Source organism: Miscanthus floridulus, chromosome 10, assembly GCF_019320115.1.
Source record: "Miscanthus floridulus cultivar M001 chromosome 10, ASM1932011v1, whole genome shotgun sequence".
NCBI classification, from domain to species: Eukaryota; Viridiplantae; Streptophyta; class Magnoliopsida; order Poales; family Poaceae; genus Miscanthus; species Miscanthus floridulus.
In genome coordinates this window covers 44,433,822-44,448,874 of record NC_089589.1, presented here as the reverse complement: position 1 = coordinate 44,448,874, position 15,053 = coordinate 44,433,822, and the positions used below count along the sequence as shown (strand labels likewise).

The 15,053-nt window shown below is 50.5% G+C and overlaps 1 protein-coding gene and 1 pseudogene across 1 annotated transcript; both read left to right on the top strand.

Moving 5' to 3' along the window:
• The first annotated feature begins 666 nt into the window (after positions 1–666).
• LOC136490126 (uncharacterized) lies at positions 667–3,221 on the top strand. Its single transcript, XM_066486607.1, has 2 exons — positions 667–1,156; positions 1,234–3,221. Exons 1-2 carry the CDS (start codon positions 785–787, stop codon positions 2,830–2,832), a joined length of 1,971 nt encoding a protein of 656 aa, XP_066342704.1. The 5' UTR covers positions 667–784; the 3' UTR covers positions 2,833–3,221.
• A 4,564-nt stretch (positions 3,222–7,785) lies between these two features.
• LOC136484808 (uncharacterized) lies at positions 7,786–14,296 on the top strand (annotated as a pseudogene).
• Positions 14,297–15,053: the final 757 nt, after the last annotated feature.

Here is a 15,053-nt window from a genome sequence, read left to right as displayed (position 1 = left end):
GGAACACGTACGAGCGCGCGGTAACTCAGTATATATGTTCAGACTGGCCGTGAAGCGCAGACGTCATCCTGCAGCGACGAGGGTTGGTCTATTTGTTGACCTTGCACCTCCATATGACCGTCGCCTTAAGTGCCTGAAACACGTGCATAATGCAGAGGAAGCACACTGTCTGGTACAGTCTTGTCTCTCTGTATGTTTTGAGAGGCTCTACACCAAGAAATCACTGCTGCTGCAGAAAGCTGTCATGAACATGTTCAGGTTGCCAGACTGGATTTCCATTCTACGGTCACTAGCCGCGGTCTCCATAGTGACGGTCTCCATAGCGGCGTCACCAGAGCAAGCCCGTCGGGGAGGTAGGGGGTGCGCCGCCGGTGTTGGACATGGGAGAGTGGACGAGGATGGAGTGAGCGCGACCGGGTGATGCGCGGTTCCGTGTGAGCACGGAGAAGAAACGGATGCAATTCCGTGACCGTGCACCTTGATCCTTTCCCGGTCTTTTGTTTGGCAGTGGCTAGCCGGCGGGCAGGCTACGGCAGGACTTAACGTCATGTGAAATAATTACGCTTGAAATTGACATGAAGTAGTACTTTGGACGACAATATACGGACCGTTTGGAAAGAAAACTAATCGTTCCCCACTGAAAACGCGTCAGTGAAGTGAAACTATTGGAAGAAAGCAACAGAATCATCATTCAACTCTCTTGTCTAAAAGAGATATCTTGGATGGTCCGTTGCGCTCGTCCTCGCTAGCTATATACAGCTGTTGAGACAAGGGGCGCTCCAGGATGGGTTTCTCCGAGGCGCTGCGATGGTGGGAGGAGTGGCAGCTGCGCATCCTCGTCTTGACAAGCCTCTTCCTCCAGTGCTTCCTCTTCTTTGCAGGCATCTTGCGCAAGCGTTGCATCCCGTCTTGGCTCAGATTCTTAATCTGGCTGGCCTATCTCAGCAGCGATGCTGTTGCGATCTACGGACTGGCCACCCTCTTCAACCGGCAGAGGACGCAAGAATGGGTGACCAGACATGAGAGCAGCGCCAGGCTGCAGGTGTTGTGGGCGCCCATCCTCTTGATACACCTTGGCGGGCAAGATGGAATTACTGCCTATAACATTGAAGACAACGAACTATGGAGGCGGCATGTCCTAACAGCGGTGTCTCAGGTAATTAACCACCATATGTGTTGGTGCGATTCGCTTTACTTTTCCCACCGTGAGGTGTACTTATATGTAATTTACAGGTCGCCGTTGCAGTATACGTGTTTCGTAACTCGTGGCCACAAGATAAGAGAATATTTGCAGCAGGGATTCTGTTGTTCGTTGCTGGGATTTTCAAATGCGTACTAAAGCCATGGGAGTTGAAAAGGGCAAGCATCAATAGCCTCGTCGACTCTTCTGCAGGCTTAGAAAAAATTCGTAATGTTAGCTCACTTGACGAATACATACAAGCTGCAACGGAGAATTTTCGGGAAGGCCACGGAGGTCAACAATCGGGCACTGACCAACCCCTGGACAACAGTGTATGGAAATGGTGGGAGCCCAACGATCTTTTCGTAGACCTTCCATTTCCGTATTCGGCTCGCCTTAGGTGCCTGAAGGCCATGGTGCATGATCCAGATAGAGTTGATGGCTTGGTGCGGTCTGTCCTCTCTGTGACGTTTGATAGACTCTACACCAAGAAACCATTTCAAATTCAAGTAGACCTGCCGGATGCCATAGAAAAGGTTACCATCCTGAGGGCTACTGTAACCTGCTTAGCTGCCGCAATGAATTTTGCAATCCTGAAGGACCATACAGAAGGTTATGACCGCACGGATGTCAAGATCACTAATATCTTGCTCTGGCTTGCACTTGCCCTTGATTACATTTTACCACCCGTGATGAGCACTATTCAAATGATTAGAGAACCCTTTATAAGGAAAGCGAGGTGGCCAGACCAAGTTGCCCAGTACAACCTCATAGGGTACATCGTTCGCAACAAGAAGCACAGGAAGCTCAGGAGGCTTGCGACATTGCTAGTTTGCAAGGACTACATCGACCAGCTGTGGTGTATGAAGCCGTCCAAGTCGTCCCGCGAGATCACCAAGCTTGTCCACGGCTACATCGCCCAAGCGTGGACGGAGGATCACATAAAGGACATGGCCACCTACAGGGCCTTCAACGACAACCGGGGCCAATGGACTCTCAAGCGGGAAGGGTGCAACGGTAGCCTCGACTGGGCCCTGCGGCGGCCGTTCGACGAGAGTGTCCTCCTCTGGCACCTCGCCACGGACTTCTGCTTCCTTCACATGGACCCGTCTCCTGCTCACGAAGCTGCCTACGAAGCCGCCCGTCGCAGCAAGGAGATATCCAACTACATGGTGTACCTGCTGTTCGTCAACCCAGAGATGCTCATGACCGGTGCCAGGCGCAGCCTATTCAGAGCCATGTACAAGCAACTCAAGGGCATTCCATTGTACAACGACGAGCCGGCGCCGCAAGGGGAGAAAGAACTTGCCCAAAATATAATCGATAGGTTACTGGGTACAGAGGGTTCACACATGGACCGCATGGTTCATGACGCTTGGGCCATCGCCAATGAGCTCCTCACCAGCTTGCAATCGGACGAGGAAAAGCTATGGAGGGTGGTGCAGGGTGTGTGGGTGGAGATGCTCTGCTTCTCCGCCGGGAGATGCAGAGGGTACCTGCACGCCAAGAGCTTGGGCAAGGGAGGGGAGTTCCTCTCCTACGTCTGGCTCCTCCTGTTCTACATGGGGATGGAGACCGTGGCCGAGAAGACGCAGAGGTCAGAGTTGCAAGAGGAAACAGATGAGGGTGGTCCAGTCGTCGACCCAAGATAGGCCTCACAGGTGACAGTGACAGCAAAGCTGCTGCAGAAATAATGTTACACAAAAGAAGAGGGTCTTATGCTATAAGTATGTAAGCCAGTTGAAGAGATATAGTGTGACACTAGTTCGTCTATGCTGTCTCTGCTGCACTGTACAGCGATTGTCCAGGATTGTTTGTGGAATTGTGGTCATGTTTTTCCTGCTGGTCGTCTGGAGCTTATTTCTCTGGATAAGTCATATGCTCTGTCCCATTTGCTAGTTTCTACCTAGTACACCTCTTTTATCGCCTACCTATATCATCCAGTTCGGTCATCATGTTTAACACGAACCAATGGAAAGGTCCGAATATTGTTCGTGATATTGTTGTCCTCCATTTCTATGAGTCTATTTCTTTCTCTCAACTTTTGCTCTATTAGTTGCTGCAATCTATGGGTGTGTTTGCGCGACAGCAGGGTGCTTCCACCTCCCTTGTGCTCTCCGACCGCAGCCTCATTCATCCCTATGCTCCCGACCTTGCTGGCCACCCCCGAACCTCGATGGCAGGGAGCAGCTGTGTCCCTTGACAACAGGCTATTCTCCACACCTCCATACGTGAAAGGAACCGGAATTTTCAAAACAAAAGCTCCGACTAAGTCCCGACAAGTGGTGCCGGAGAGGAAAGCCTGGACGATCTTCGAGTCGCCGACGCTGGGCAACTTGGTGCACTGTTTGGAGAAGCACCGGATGAAGTCTCGGAGAGACTCGTCTGGCTTCTGGTGACAGCTCTTAAGATCCCAGGAGTTCCCAGGGCGCACGTATGTGCCCTGGAAGTTCCCGACGAAGATCCTCACCAAGTTGCGCCAGTCGTGGATTTGTGAGGGAGGAAGGTGCTTGATGATGAGGGATTTGTGAGGGATTTGTGAGTCCGACAAGAGCAAGGGGAGGTTGCGGATGATGAGCAGGTCATCGTCTATGCCACCTAGCTGGTAGGCCAGGCGGTAATCGGCAAGCCAGGGTTCAGGGTTGGTCTCGCCGCTGTACTTCGCGAGATTGGCTGGTTGCCGGAACCGGATGGGGAAAAGAGCAGCGCGGATGGCCCTACTGAAGACCCGAGGGCCTGGCGGTTCAGGGGAAGGACTGCGGTCCTCCCCGCTGTCGTAGCGACCGCCTCGGTGTGGGTGGTAGCCCCGAGCGGGCCCCTCGTTGTCATGGCGTCGTCGCCTGCTGACCACCTCATGGTCTCCCTGTACCTCATGTCGATTGCCGAGGCAGTCCAGAAGCACGGGGACCCTGTGGGCTATTGGCGCTCGGTCGGGCTCGGGACGAGCCGGGGCTTCCCTGTCCTACTGAGGCGGTGCCGTGGGTAGGTTCGAGGCGCCCCCGTGTCGTCAGGAGGCGGAACTCTCGGCCTGCTGTACCGCGGCGGTCTCTAGGAGATCCCAGAGCTCGCCGCGGACCTGCCGCCCCTCCGTGGTAGAAGGCTCGGGCATTGCGCGGACCAGCATTGCCACAGCCGCGACGTTCTGGCTTGCGCGATTGAAGACTAGGGGTTGCTCACTCCCTTCGTCGTCATGGAAGTGGTGATGCACATCGCGGGCCCTCCGTCGGGCTCCCCTGCCTTCGCCGTGACCTCATTGTTCCTGTATGAGAGAGTCTCGAAGCTGCTGTAGAAGGAGTTGGTCTTGTTCGACCTTGGCCTGGAGCTCACGGAGCTGTTCTAGGTCTAGGCGCTGAGGTCGTGCAAGAGCGATGTTCTCATTTTGTGCGGCCGACAGGACATTGCGTGGGGGCGTGGCGGCGCCCGCACCTGGGCGAAGCGGGGAACGGCTACCTGCCCCCTCGTCCTCTTCGCCCGCCCTCGGCATCCCGAGCCCGACGTGAAAACACTCGCGAGTGGGGTCGTGGGTGCCTTCGTCGTCGAAGTCGGAGTAGCCGAAGCAGTAGTCGCTTGCGGCCAAGAACTGGCGCAAAGCCCCAGGGTCATGGAGTCCGGAGAAATCCACTCCGGGCCATGCCTCGTCCTCGTCCGAGGAGTCGGCGTGGGTGCTCAGGTCGAGAGCGAAGCGCTGGCGGCGTTCCGAGGGATCCTCGTGAGGGGCAGTGTAAGCGTAGGCGTAAGAGGCGGCGGCATTTCTCAACCCAAAGGGGTATGGGGATGGTGCCGTCACCTAACTCTGCTCCGCCGGGGTCGGCTCCTCAGGGGGTGGTGGGGTGGAGCTTGATGACTGGGCATCGCCGTGTGCCACCGGCGATTTTCCTTTGCCCAAGCTCAGGCTAGACAGGTCCCCAGCCAGGGACCCTGTGCCAACAGTTGGTCATAGGATATCGGCGGGGAGCGGCGTGCCGCCCTGAACTCGCATAGCGTCGGGGTGGCCATGCTCGCGTCGTGCCTAGCGAGCGCGGCGAGAGCGGCCGCCCGGGCGCCACCTGCGCCTGGGCTGCCGGTGCGTGACTTCATCGTCGGACGGTGGGGCTCGAGGAGTGAGGAGTACCATGTCGTACTCATGCCCTAGAGACATGAACTCTAGGCTCCCAAACCAAACCACCATGCCGAGACGCAATGGTCGTACGGGGTCTGCCATCCAAAACCTGTTGGGATGACAAAACTAACACGCAGAGGCCCCTACCTGGCGCGCCAACTGTTGGTGTTTCGGACCGGGGGGTCCTCAACCAACCAGTGAATTTGTTCTGCGTGTTCCCAATTCCGGATGGTGATGCAAAGAGACACAAGGTTTATACTGGTTCAGACAATCGAAGCCCTACGTCTAGTCTGAGAGATCGATCTTGTATTCCTTGCACCGAAGTGCTCGTAGTAGGGGGTTATAAGCTAAGGGAGAGAGGGAGCTAGTCCCAGGTCTCGGCAAGGTGTCGTGCGGGGTCTCTGAGACGTTGCTCTCAAGTGGCCGAGATGCGTGCGTGTGTGTGTTACAAGGCGTTCTTTCCCCTGTTCCCTTCTAAATGGCCCAAGTCCTCTCCTTTTATAGTTGAAGGGAGGACAAGGACGGTACATGTATTAACTATGCAGCGTCGTGCCAACAGGGGCGACATGTCCAAGCCCTGTGGCCTGTTCCTGTGGCGGCGTGGTTGTCGGAGTGGTCCGTCCTTGGAGCACTGGGGCGGCGTGCTAGTCCCATCTGATCCTGTGCGTCGTGAGGGCCCTGGGACTGCCTCGGAGTGGGTGCGGCGGTGGACGTGCAAACCACTATGGACAGACTGTGCGCGAGGCCGAGGCTTGGTCGGTGCCGAGGCCGCACCGCAGTGGGGGGTCTCGGCAGGCACGAACTCCCAGATAGCCGAGACCTTGGTGTATAGTGCCGAGGCCTCGAGTGGGCGGCTGATCTGGTGCGTCGGCTTGGAGGCGGTGATGACCTAGGTCAAGTTGTCCGTGTGATGTTGTTTTCGAGGCGGGGATCGTGGGGCACGGTGTAGTGTGGGCGCTGATCGTGGGCACAGCGTTAGGACACAGTGGCCGGTAATCCCCGCCGTGCCCTGTCCCAGCCGGTATGGCGCTGATCGTGGGCACAGCGTTAGGACACAGTGGCCGGTAATCCCCGCCGTGCCCTGTCCCAGCCGGTATGGCGCTGATGCGACCTCGGGTCCCGTCGGCCATTCTGTGGCGTCGAGCCATCGTCCGGCTGAGATTGCGGGAGTGGTTGAAGTATTAATGAGACATGATGCGCTGTCGGGAGGGTCGGTCGAGGCGGGGGGCGACGGGCTGCGGACGAGCCGGCCTCGAGCGACACGAAGAACGAGGCCTCGCGCGAGACGGAGATCGGACTCCTTGCTGAGGCCTCGCGCGATACGGAGAATGCGCCCCCTACCGAGGCCTTCCATGGAGAGCCTCGCGCGAGGCGGAGTTTGCGGCAGGATGCCGAGACCTCCTGCTCGAGGCTCGAGGCGAGGAGGAGGAGGACCCAGTGGGCTCGGTCGTGGCGGGTGAGGGGCCCACGGCTTACCATCTAGCTTTATTTTATAGATGGGACTTTTGCGACCCATTTGATGTTTGCTTGGGGTACCCCGTTCTAAGGTACCCGACAGTATGCTATTTCATCTTTCCGGCCTCCAGCGGACAAGTTAAGGCTGAGAGTTATAGTAAATTCAAAACCTGCAAAGTAGTAGAATTTTGCTTACATGCATGAACCCTTGCAGTTTTTCAGTCTATCTGGTCCAAGATCTTCGAGTCTACGCTAGTCAACTGGGGTCAGCAAGAAAAGCAAAGAACAAATGCAAGTAGCCAACTAGGGAGGACATGAGGACTACTATATATGGATCAATAGCTCACACAACCTTAGCCGCATGCATTTAAGTGGAGGAACAAGCTAGGACGGGAGCTTGGACATCTATCCCGGCCCTATCCAACCATTCCCATGCCCACGTTCATCAGCTGCTACTAGGGAAACGGGTTTTAGTCTCGGTTGAGAAGGCCCTTTAGTCCCAGTTTTCTCAACCGGGACTAAATTTTTAGGACTAAAGGTTCACACCTTTAGTCCCGGGTCTGGGAACCGGGACTAAAGGTCACCCACAGAAGAAAAAAAATAAAGAAAATCCTCGAGGCCTCGCTTGCTCTACGTGAGATTCGAACCCAACATCTCTCTCCTCGCGCGTAGGTACATTACCAACTCAACTGCACACCACTTATGACAGAGTCATGTGCGCTCTCCTTTTGAATAGACTCGTGGGAGACCTTTAGTCCCGGGTAAAAGACCTTTGGTCCCGGTTGAAGACACCAACCAGGACTAAAAGGTCACCATTTAGTCCTGGTTGGTGTTACCAACCGGGACTAAAATGTGAACTTTTACTCCGGGTTGGTGACACTAAAGATGACTTCAACCGGGACTAAAGATGACTTTTAGTTCCAGTTGGTATTACGAACCGAGACTAAAAGTGCTTTAGTCCCGAGCGTAAAAAAATATCGAGACTAAAGGCTAAAATCGAAGTGGGTGAAAGGTCTATTTTCTAGTAGTAGCCTTGAGATCGATCTGAGAGATGGGTGAGTCCACTGAGAACAATACGGCCGGTTTCGCGGAAGCCCTGGAGTTCTGGCAAGGAAACCAGCTGCGCATCCTCGTCGTCGCGAGCCTCGTCATCTAGTGGCTCCTCTTCGTCTGCGGCCCTTTTCGCCAGCATCGAATCCCAGGTCTGCTGAGGCTCTTCATCTGGCTGGCCTACCTGGGCAGCGACGCCGTGGCCATCTACGCCCTCGCCACCCTCTTCAACTCCCACTGGTGCGACACCGGCAGCAGCAGCAGCCGTGCCGGCGTGGAGCTGCTATGGGCGCCAATCATGTTGGTTCACCTGGGCGGCCAGGACAGCATAACGGCCTATAACATCGAAGACAACGAGCTGTGGAGACGGCATGTCCTAACAGCGGTGTCTAAGGTCAGTGCATGCCTGGATCAAAGCTCCTAATTAAACATCTGCATAGAATAGACTGCATCTATTAAAGTTCTACCAATCGTAGAACTCCCTGTGATGTGAATGTGATTAATTTTTTCGCTAAAACTCTTACGATTAAGCCACTTGCTTAGTTGCTTATGATTGCTTAAGCTTTGCGATATTTGTTTCGGTAGATAGGGTAACTAGCTACTGTAACTAGTAGGGTGGGTGGTTCACAAAAAAAGCCAGTTTCTGCATAGGACACTGTTAGGGTCACGCCATTGTGGAGAGCGTGACGGGTCGCGTAGTAGAGATTTCGTTTCAAATGGCCAGCAACATGCAAATGTCACTTTCAGTATGACGTCGTGCGTGAATCAGCCGCGCGCGCTTGTCCCTCCCCCGCCCCATGTCCTTTCCATTTGCAAATGTCACTTTCATTATGACGTCATCCTGATGTAGGTTAAGAAAACCCAAAACATTTACTTTAATGTTCTATACATTTTGAATAATGGTGTATCCATTTTCAATTCCGTCTGCACCGTTGTGTTCTATGTGACGAGATGAACAAAACTAGATCCACTTGCATATGTTTCGAAGAATTTTTTTCTAGTAACAATTTATGTGTAATATGTATTAGCAGAATTACGAAAGAAGTTACTACCATGCAATATTAAGTTGCTACTAAGATCTAATGGCAATTTATGGGTGGTATAATAATGAAATCTTGCATCTGAAGGCAAGTATTCTTCAAATACGTGACAATTTTCTCCTTGATAACTCATTTAACTAGAACTAAAAGAAACATTTAAAAAAAATATAAGACATTTAAAAGCAGGAAATATTGAAGAACAACTAACATATACGATTTAGGAAGGCATTCGAACCTGAAAGAGAGACTAAAAAATAAAACTCATAACTCATTAGACTAAAACTAAAAGAAACAATGAAACAAAAACCTAATGTATAGGATTTAGGAAGGTTTTTGAATATGAAAGGGAAAACTAAAACACAAAAAATGAAAAAATGACACTCAAAACTCATTAAACTAAAAGGTTGACTGAAAAAATGGAACACGTAACTCATTAAGATGAAAATAAAAGAAAGAGTAAAATAAAAAAATGAGACTAAAAGGAACATTTAAACAAAAAAACACAAATATTAAAAAGCAGAAAATATTGAAGAAAAACTAATACGCAGAAATTAGGAAGACATTCGAAACTAATAGGGAAATATGAAACTCAAAACTCATTAAACTGAAAGGATAACTGAAAAATAAAACCCAAAACTCATTAAACAGAAACTTAAAGAAACAATAAAACAAAAATGAGACTAAAGGCCACACAGAAATTGAAAAAATGTTACTCAAAACTAAATAAACTGAAAGGGTGACTGAAAAAGTAAAATTCATAACTAATTAAACTGAAACTAAAAGAAACAATGAAAAAAGAACTAATCTGTAGGATTTAGGAAGGCCTTGGAACCTGGAAGGAAAACTGAAACACAAAAACTGAAAAAAGAAAACTCAAAACTCATTAAACTGAAAAGGCGACTGAAAAATGAAACTCATAACTCATTAAACTGAAACTAAAAGAACACTATAAGTTGCATGACTTTGTGTGTCGCAAGTTTAATTTTAAAGTATGTAGCACGTTATATTTGGAGCAATTGACAAGTGATTTTGATTACCACTATGTAAAATACATAAAAATTAGCCCTACCCTCGACTTGGAGTCCACAGGCCTGCCTCTCCTGCACATGGGCATAGGCGGGCCAAACCTCTGGCCTTTCATTTGCTTTTTGTATGTGGGCCAGCGAGTCGCGCGCTGCCGCACGAGCGTGACCAGGCGCGTGTTAGCTTTTGCGTTTTGCATACCAGCAACGCCGTCTCGTCTCATACTTACATGGGCTGACCCCAGCCCCTACTCTCTACTGGGCCAAGCCCATATCACTCCAACTCATCCAGCAGCACTCGTTCACGCATACCTCCCTCAGCCAATTGCTTGGTGCGTCTCTGACAAGACAACATGTTTAGAGGCAGTCATAATTGGGGTTGTCCTAACCACCTCTAACCAAGGGTGCCTAGAAATCAAGCATTTCTAGAGGTGGTTTCTGACCGACCCTAAACATGAATCACACTTTTAGAGGGGGTTAGAGTCGATTTCTATGGACCAACTGCCTAATCAAGCATTTTCTAGTGGAGGATTTCCGACCGTCCATATCAATCGATTTCTAGAGCATGGTTGCCATGAAAATCGATTTTTAGAAATCAATTTTTTTTATCCCGAGAGAAGCACACCAGCTAAGTCTCATGGGTCGTGCATTTTCTAGAATTTGAACCTATGATCGACTGCCTTCGTGCCCCTACCACTATCCCACACATTCGCTTTTGATCAAGTGTAGGATCATATCTTTTTTATATTAACTTCTATGAATATTTTGATAAATATTCTGCCCTATAAACAATTTTCAGGTGAAAAGGTTTCAGTTACAAATATTGGACCTCGTTGAGCACATCGCATTGGTTTAGCGTGTGTTTCTATCCACAGCTGATGTCTCCATCATATTGTATTTTACTGGAATTATGTGATAAATTATATATGAGCCACATCAATAAATTAAAATGTTCTTGCAGATACTGCAACATACTCTTAAATAGGTAGATCTCTTAGGTGTACAATACAAATGAACGCATTAGATTCAATTTTTCCTTAGGAGTGAAGTCCATTTGACACCCTGGACTTGTTGCAAACACTAGTACAGAAAATGATTTTTGAACATGGCTCCCATTTCTAACAGAGGCAGACGACATAAGAAACTGCCTGCAAGTATATGGCGAGGAGCATTGTAGCTTATGAACCGTCCCTGAAAATATATTTTTAGGGGCGATTCTATTAAGTAAACCCTAAAAATATACCCATTTTCAGGGACGGTCGGCTTAAATGAACCGTCTCTGACAATAAGGTTTTCAAGGATGGTTGCTTATGTCATCTGTCTCTAAAAATAGGTGATTTCTAGGGGCAGTTTTCTTAAGTCCACCGTCACTAGAAATCGATTTTCAAAGTCCTTAAAAATAGTTGCGGTACAAATAAATTCATATCTTTTTTCAAATAAAGTGGGATGAAGATAAAGTTTATATCAAAATTATAGAGCCATATCAAAATTCATATTTGAAAAAAAAACGTTAACTCAGAAACAAGAAATATTACAAACTCTAACTTTAAAAACCGAGCAAATTATCCCCTACAACAGTTAAATGTGGTTTTGAGGCACATCATCTTTTTAAAGTTCAACAAATAATCTCATGAACATAGACAAGGTAAGATTTTTTAACCATGAAAAGTATCTTCAAGACTCTAAAAAGATCAGAGATAAATCTAGAGATATATTGGGATAATGGAAACCCAAATAAAATATTAGAATCTTAGGGAACTATTTTCCAAAATTTCCAAAAATTGGATTGAGCTCTAGGAAAAAGGAAAAATGTCTTGGAAAATCTAGAATATTCTCAAAACAATATAATCATTGTATAAATGCATTTCAAAAACCTTTCAAATGTGATGCAACCAACATTTCGGTGTGTTGCATTCATATTGGACCTGATCAAGTGCCAGGATTGTTAGGTCGGGCCAAGAAAAAATATCGGGTCTAAAAACAAAATTGCTTTTGGAAATTTGTAGTTTTTTGTAGACATCTTTTTTGTTTTCCTAGTGGCCAATCTAATTTTTGGAAGTTTCCAGGGATAATTTTTTTACAAGTGCCAAATAATTTATTGGTGTCTCTCTTTCTCCTCCTAATATATCTCTAGAATTTTTTGGATGCCTGATGTTAAAAAAAGACCATATGGTAAGGCTGTGTTTGGTTCAATTTCTAGGAGGTGCTTTGTAGCTTTTTTAGAAGTAGTTGCTTTCGTGAAGCATAATTTCTACCAAACACCTTTCGTTTTTTTCCACAGCACAAAGGCACAACAGCTTTTCTATACTTCATGGCTGAAACAAAGATCTCTTCAAAAACTAATTTTGACTATTGTAGAAGATAAGTTGTCTAGGCTTTAAAGTTGAAGGACATAAGGTTTTTTACTTTTGAGTTGAGGATTTCTTTTCGGACTCTCCATGATAAATTGCTTGGGGGTGTCATAATGGACTTCACGAGCTCTTTACCGACTATAAGAGTCCATCCACATATATGCTCACTCTTGTGTGGCGTGTTATTGTAGGTGGTGGCCGCTATTTATGTGTTCGTCAAGTCATGGCCAAAATCCACTATTGACGGGATAAAGGCCTTCGGGGCCCACAACGAAGAGATGAAGGCTTACGGGAGAATCTTCGCGCCAGCACTTCTCTTGTTCTTCTGTGGGATTACCAAATGCGTATGCAAGCCCTGGGACCTGAAGAGAGTCAGCGTCAACAGCCTGGTGGACTCTTCATCTGGCTCAGAAGGGAAGGGCGAGAGCGAGATCAATTCGCTTCAGGAGTACGTTGGAGCTGCAACGCAGCATTTCCAGGCCAGCCATGGAAGGGGAAGACTGCAGCAGGAGCCATCTGGCAGCGGCGGCGGCGGCGACGACGACGACACTTGTAAAGTAGAGGAAATCTGGAAGCCCTACAACCTATGCGTAGACCTCGCACCCGCCTACTCCGGTCGGCTCAGCTGCCTGAAACACCTGGTGCGTGGCAACCCGGACACAGCCCATCGCCTGGTGAAATCCAACCTCTCCGCAACGTTCCATCAGCTCTACACCAAGGAATCACTGAAGCTGCACGACATCTCGCATTTCTTTGCAAACAACGTTGTCATAAGCCGCTGGAAGGTGCTCACCTCGGCTCGAGGTCTTCGGACGATAGCCGCGGCCACCCTGCTGGGGGCGATCGCGGTGTTCTACTACGGCGACGGCGGCACTGACCAGGACCCGACCGACGTCACCATCACGTATGCGCTGCTATGGTCTGCTCTCGTCATGGAGTACGTCTTGCCCACCGTGATCCACCACACGTTTGGCAGGATAGAGCGACTGTGTACCGGGCACCGGACATGGCCGGACCAGGTCGCGCAGTACAACCTCATTGGGTACGTGGCTCGTAGCAGGAAGCATTCCTGGCTTATGAAGGTGGCAGCCTGGCTGGGCTGCAGGGACCTGGTCGACCAGCTCTGGACCATGACGACGTGCAAGGGTTCGTCGTCCAAACAAATCACCGGCCTCGTCCACGGCCACGTCGCCGGAGGGTGGACGGAGGGTCACATTGCCGGCGCGGACTCGTTCCGGGCGTTCAACGACTACCGGGGCCAGTGGACTCTCAGTCTCAGCAGGGAGGTCGCCGGGGTTGAGCGCACCGGCATACCGTCCATGGTAGTGATGAGCAGCGTGTCGAGGCCGTTCGACGAGAGCGTCCTGGTCTGGCACCTCGCCACCGACTTCTGCTTCCACCTCCTCCAGAAGGACCCGTCCCGCTCCAGCGCCGCCGCGCGTCGCTGCAGGGAGATGTCCAACTACATGGCGTACCTCCTCTTCGTCAAGCCGGAGATGCTGATGCCCGGTGCCCGGCGCAACCTGTTCAAGGACGCGTGCGGCGAGCTCATGGACGTGCTCGAGGAGGATCCTCCGCGCACGCCGCGGGGGCGGGTCAAGAGGGGCCTCGCGCACAGGGTCATCCAGCTGCTCAAGAGGGACGGCCACGACGACGGCGTCCAGGGCTCAGCAGGCGGCAGTGTCGTTCGCCAGGCTTGGAGCGTCGCCGAGGATCTCATGGATTCGCACAAGGGCAACGAGGAGAAGATGTTGACGGTGATCCAGGGCGTGTGGGTGGAGATGCTCTGCTTCTCGGCCAGCAGGTGCAAAGGCTACCTGCACGCCAAGAGCTTGGGCACGGGCGGGGAGTACCTGTCCTACGTCTGGCTCCTGCTCTTGTACATGGGCATGGAGACCTTGGCGGAGAAGATGCAGAGGACGGAGCTATACGAGGGCCCCACGGCAGCTGGGTCGTCCATCAGTGGCCAGAATGTTTGATAGCAGAAATTTCCTGTCTCCGGAGTGTTTTGTTCATTCTCAGATCCAAAGTGTTGCCCTTGCTACTCTCTTCTGCACGACAGATGCAATCTTTTTGTTTTGTCAGTCCACCATGTGGCTTCGTACCGGCTTAAGGGCCCGTTTGGTTACGTGGGAATAATTCTCAGTCGCACTGTTCCTTTGTTAATTTATATAGCACTGGAATGATTCCGGGCGTGGAAAGGTCCAAAACAGGCTAACCGAACGGCCCTAAGTGTACCTCCGATCCTGTGTTGCTGCATGGGTGTATGTGCCATTGTGCCCATTGTTTACAAACCTTAATCTATAATGATACATGTGCGCATTGCTCTCGAAACATGTTTCATATAGAGAAAATAAAAGGCAACCTTGATGGCACTATTGCCCACAACTAGTCTATAGTAAGCACCACATCGTTGTTGTCACCGGCTCCGGCAGCTGAGGCAACCTTGATGGCACTATTGCCCACAACTAGTCTATAGTAAGCACCACATCGTTGTTGTCACCGGTTCCGGCAGCTGACGCTCTGCATCTTCTCCGCCAAGGTCTCCATGCCCATCTCCACCCACACGGCCTGAACCACCCACACGGCGTGCAGGTAGCCTTTGCACCTTCCGGCAGAGAAGCAGGCACATCTCCACCCACACGGCCTGAACCACCCTCCAAACCTTGTCCACGTCTTCTCCATGTAAACCAACGAGCATCTGGGCGATTGCCCAAAGCGTCAGGAACCACACCTGAACCTGAACTCCCTGCAGTCTCCCTTAGCCTACGGATTATATTACTGGTAAGCTCTTCCTGACCACCTAGCAACTGTTGGGCGTCGTCCGGTGGAATAATACCCTCGAGTTCCTTGTAA

What these genes read in the sequence shown, in the direction of transcription:
- LOC136490126 (XM_066486607.1), top strand. Translation starts at nt 785, where the DNA reads ATGGGTTTCTCCGAGGCGCTGCGATGGTGGGAGGAGTGGCAGCTGCGC. An exon ending in TCCTAACAGCGGTGTCTCAG is followed by an intron (nt 1,157 to 1,233) that starts GTAATTAACCAC and finishes TGTAATTTACAG; the next exon opens with GTCGCCGTTGCAGTATACGT.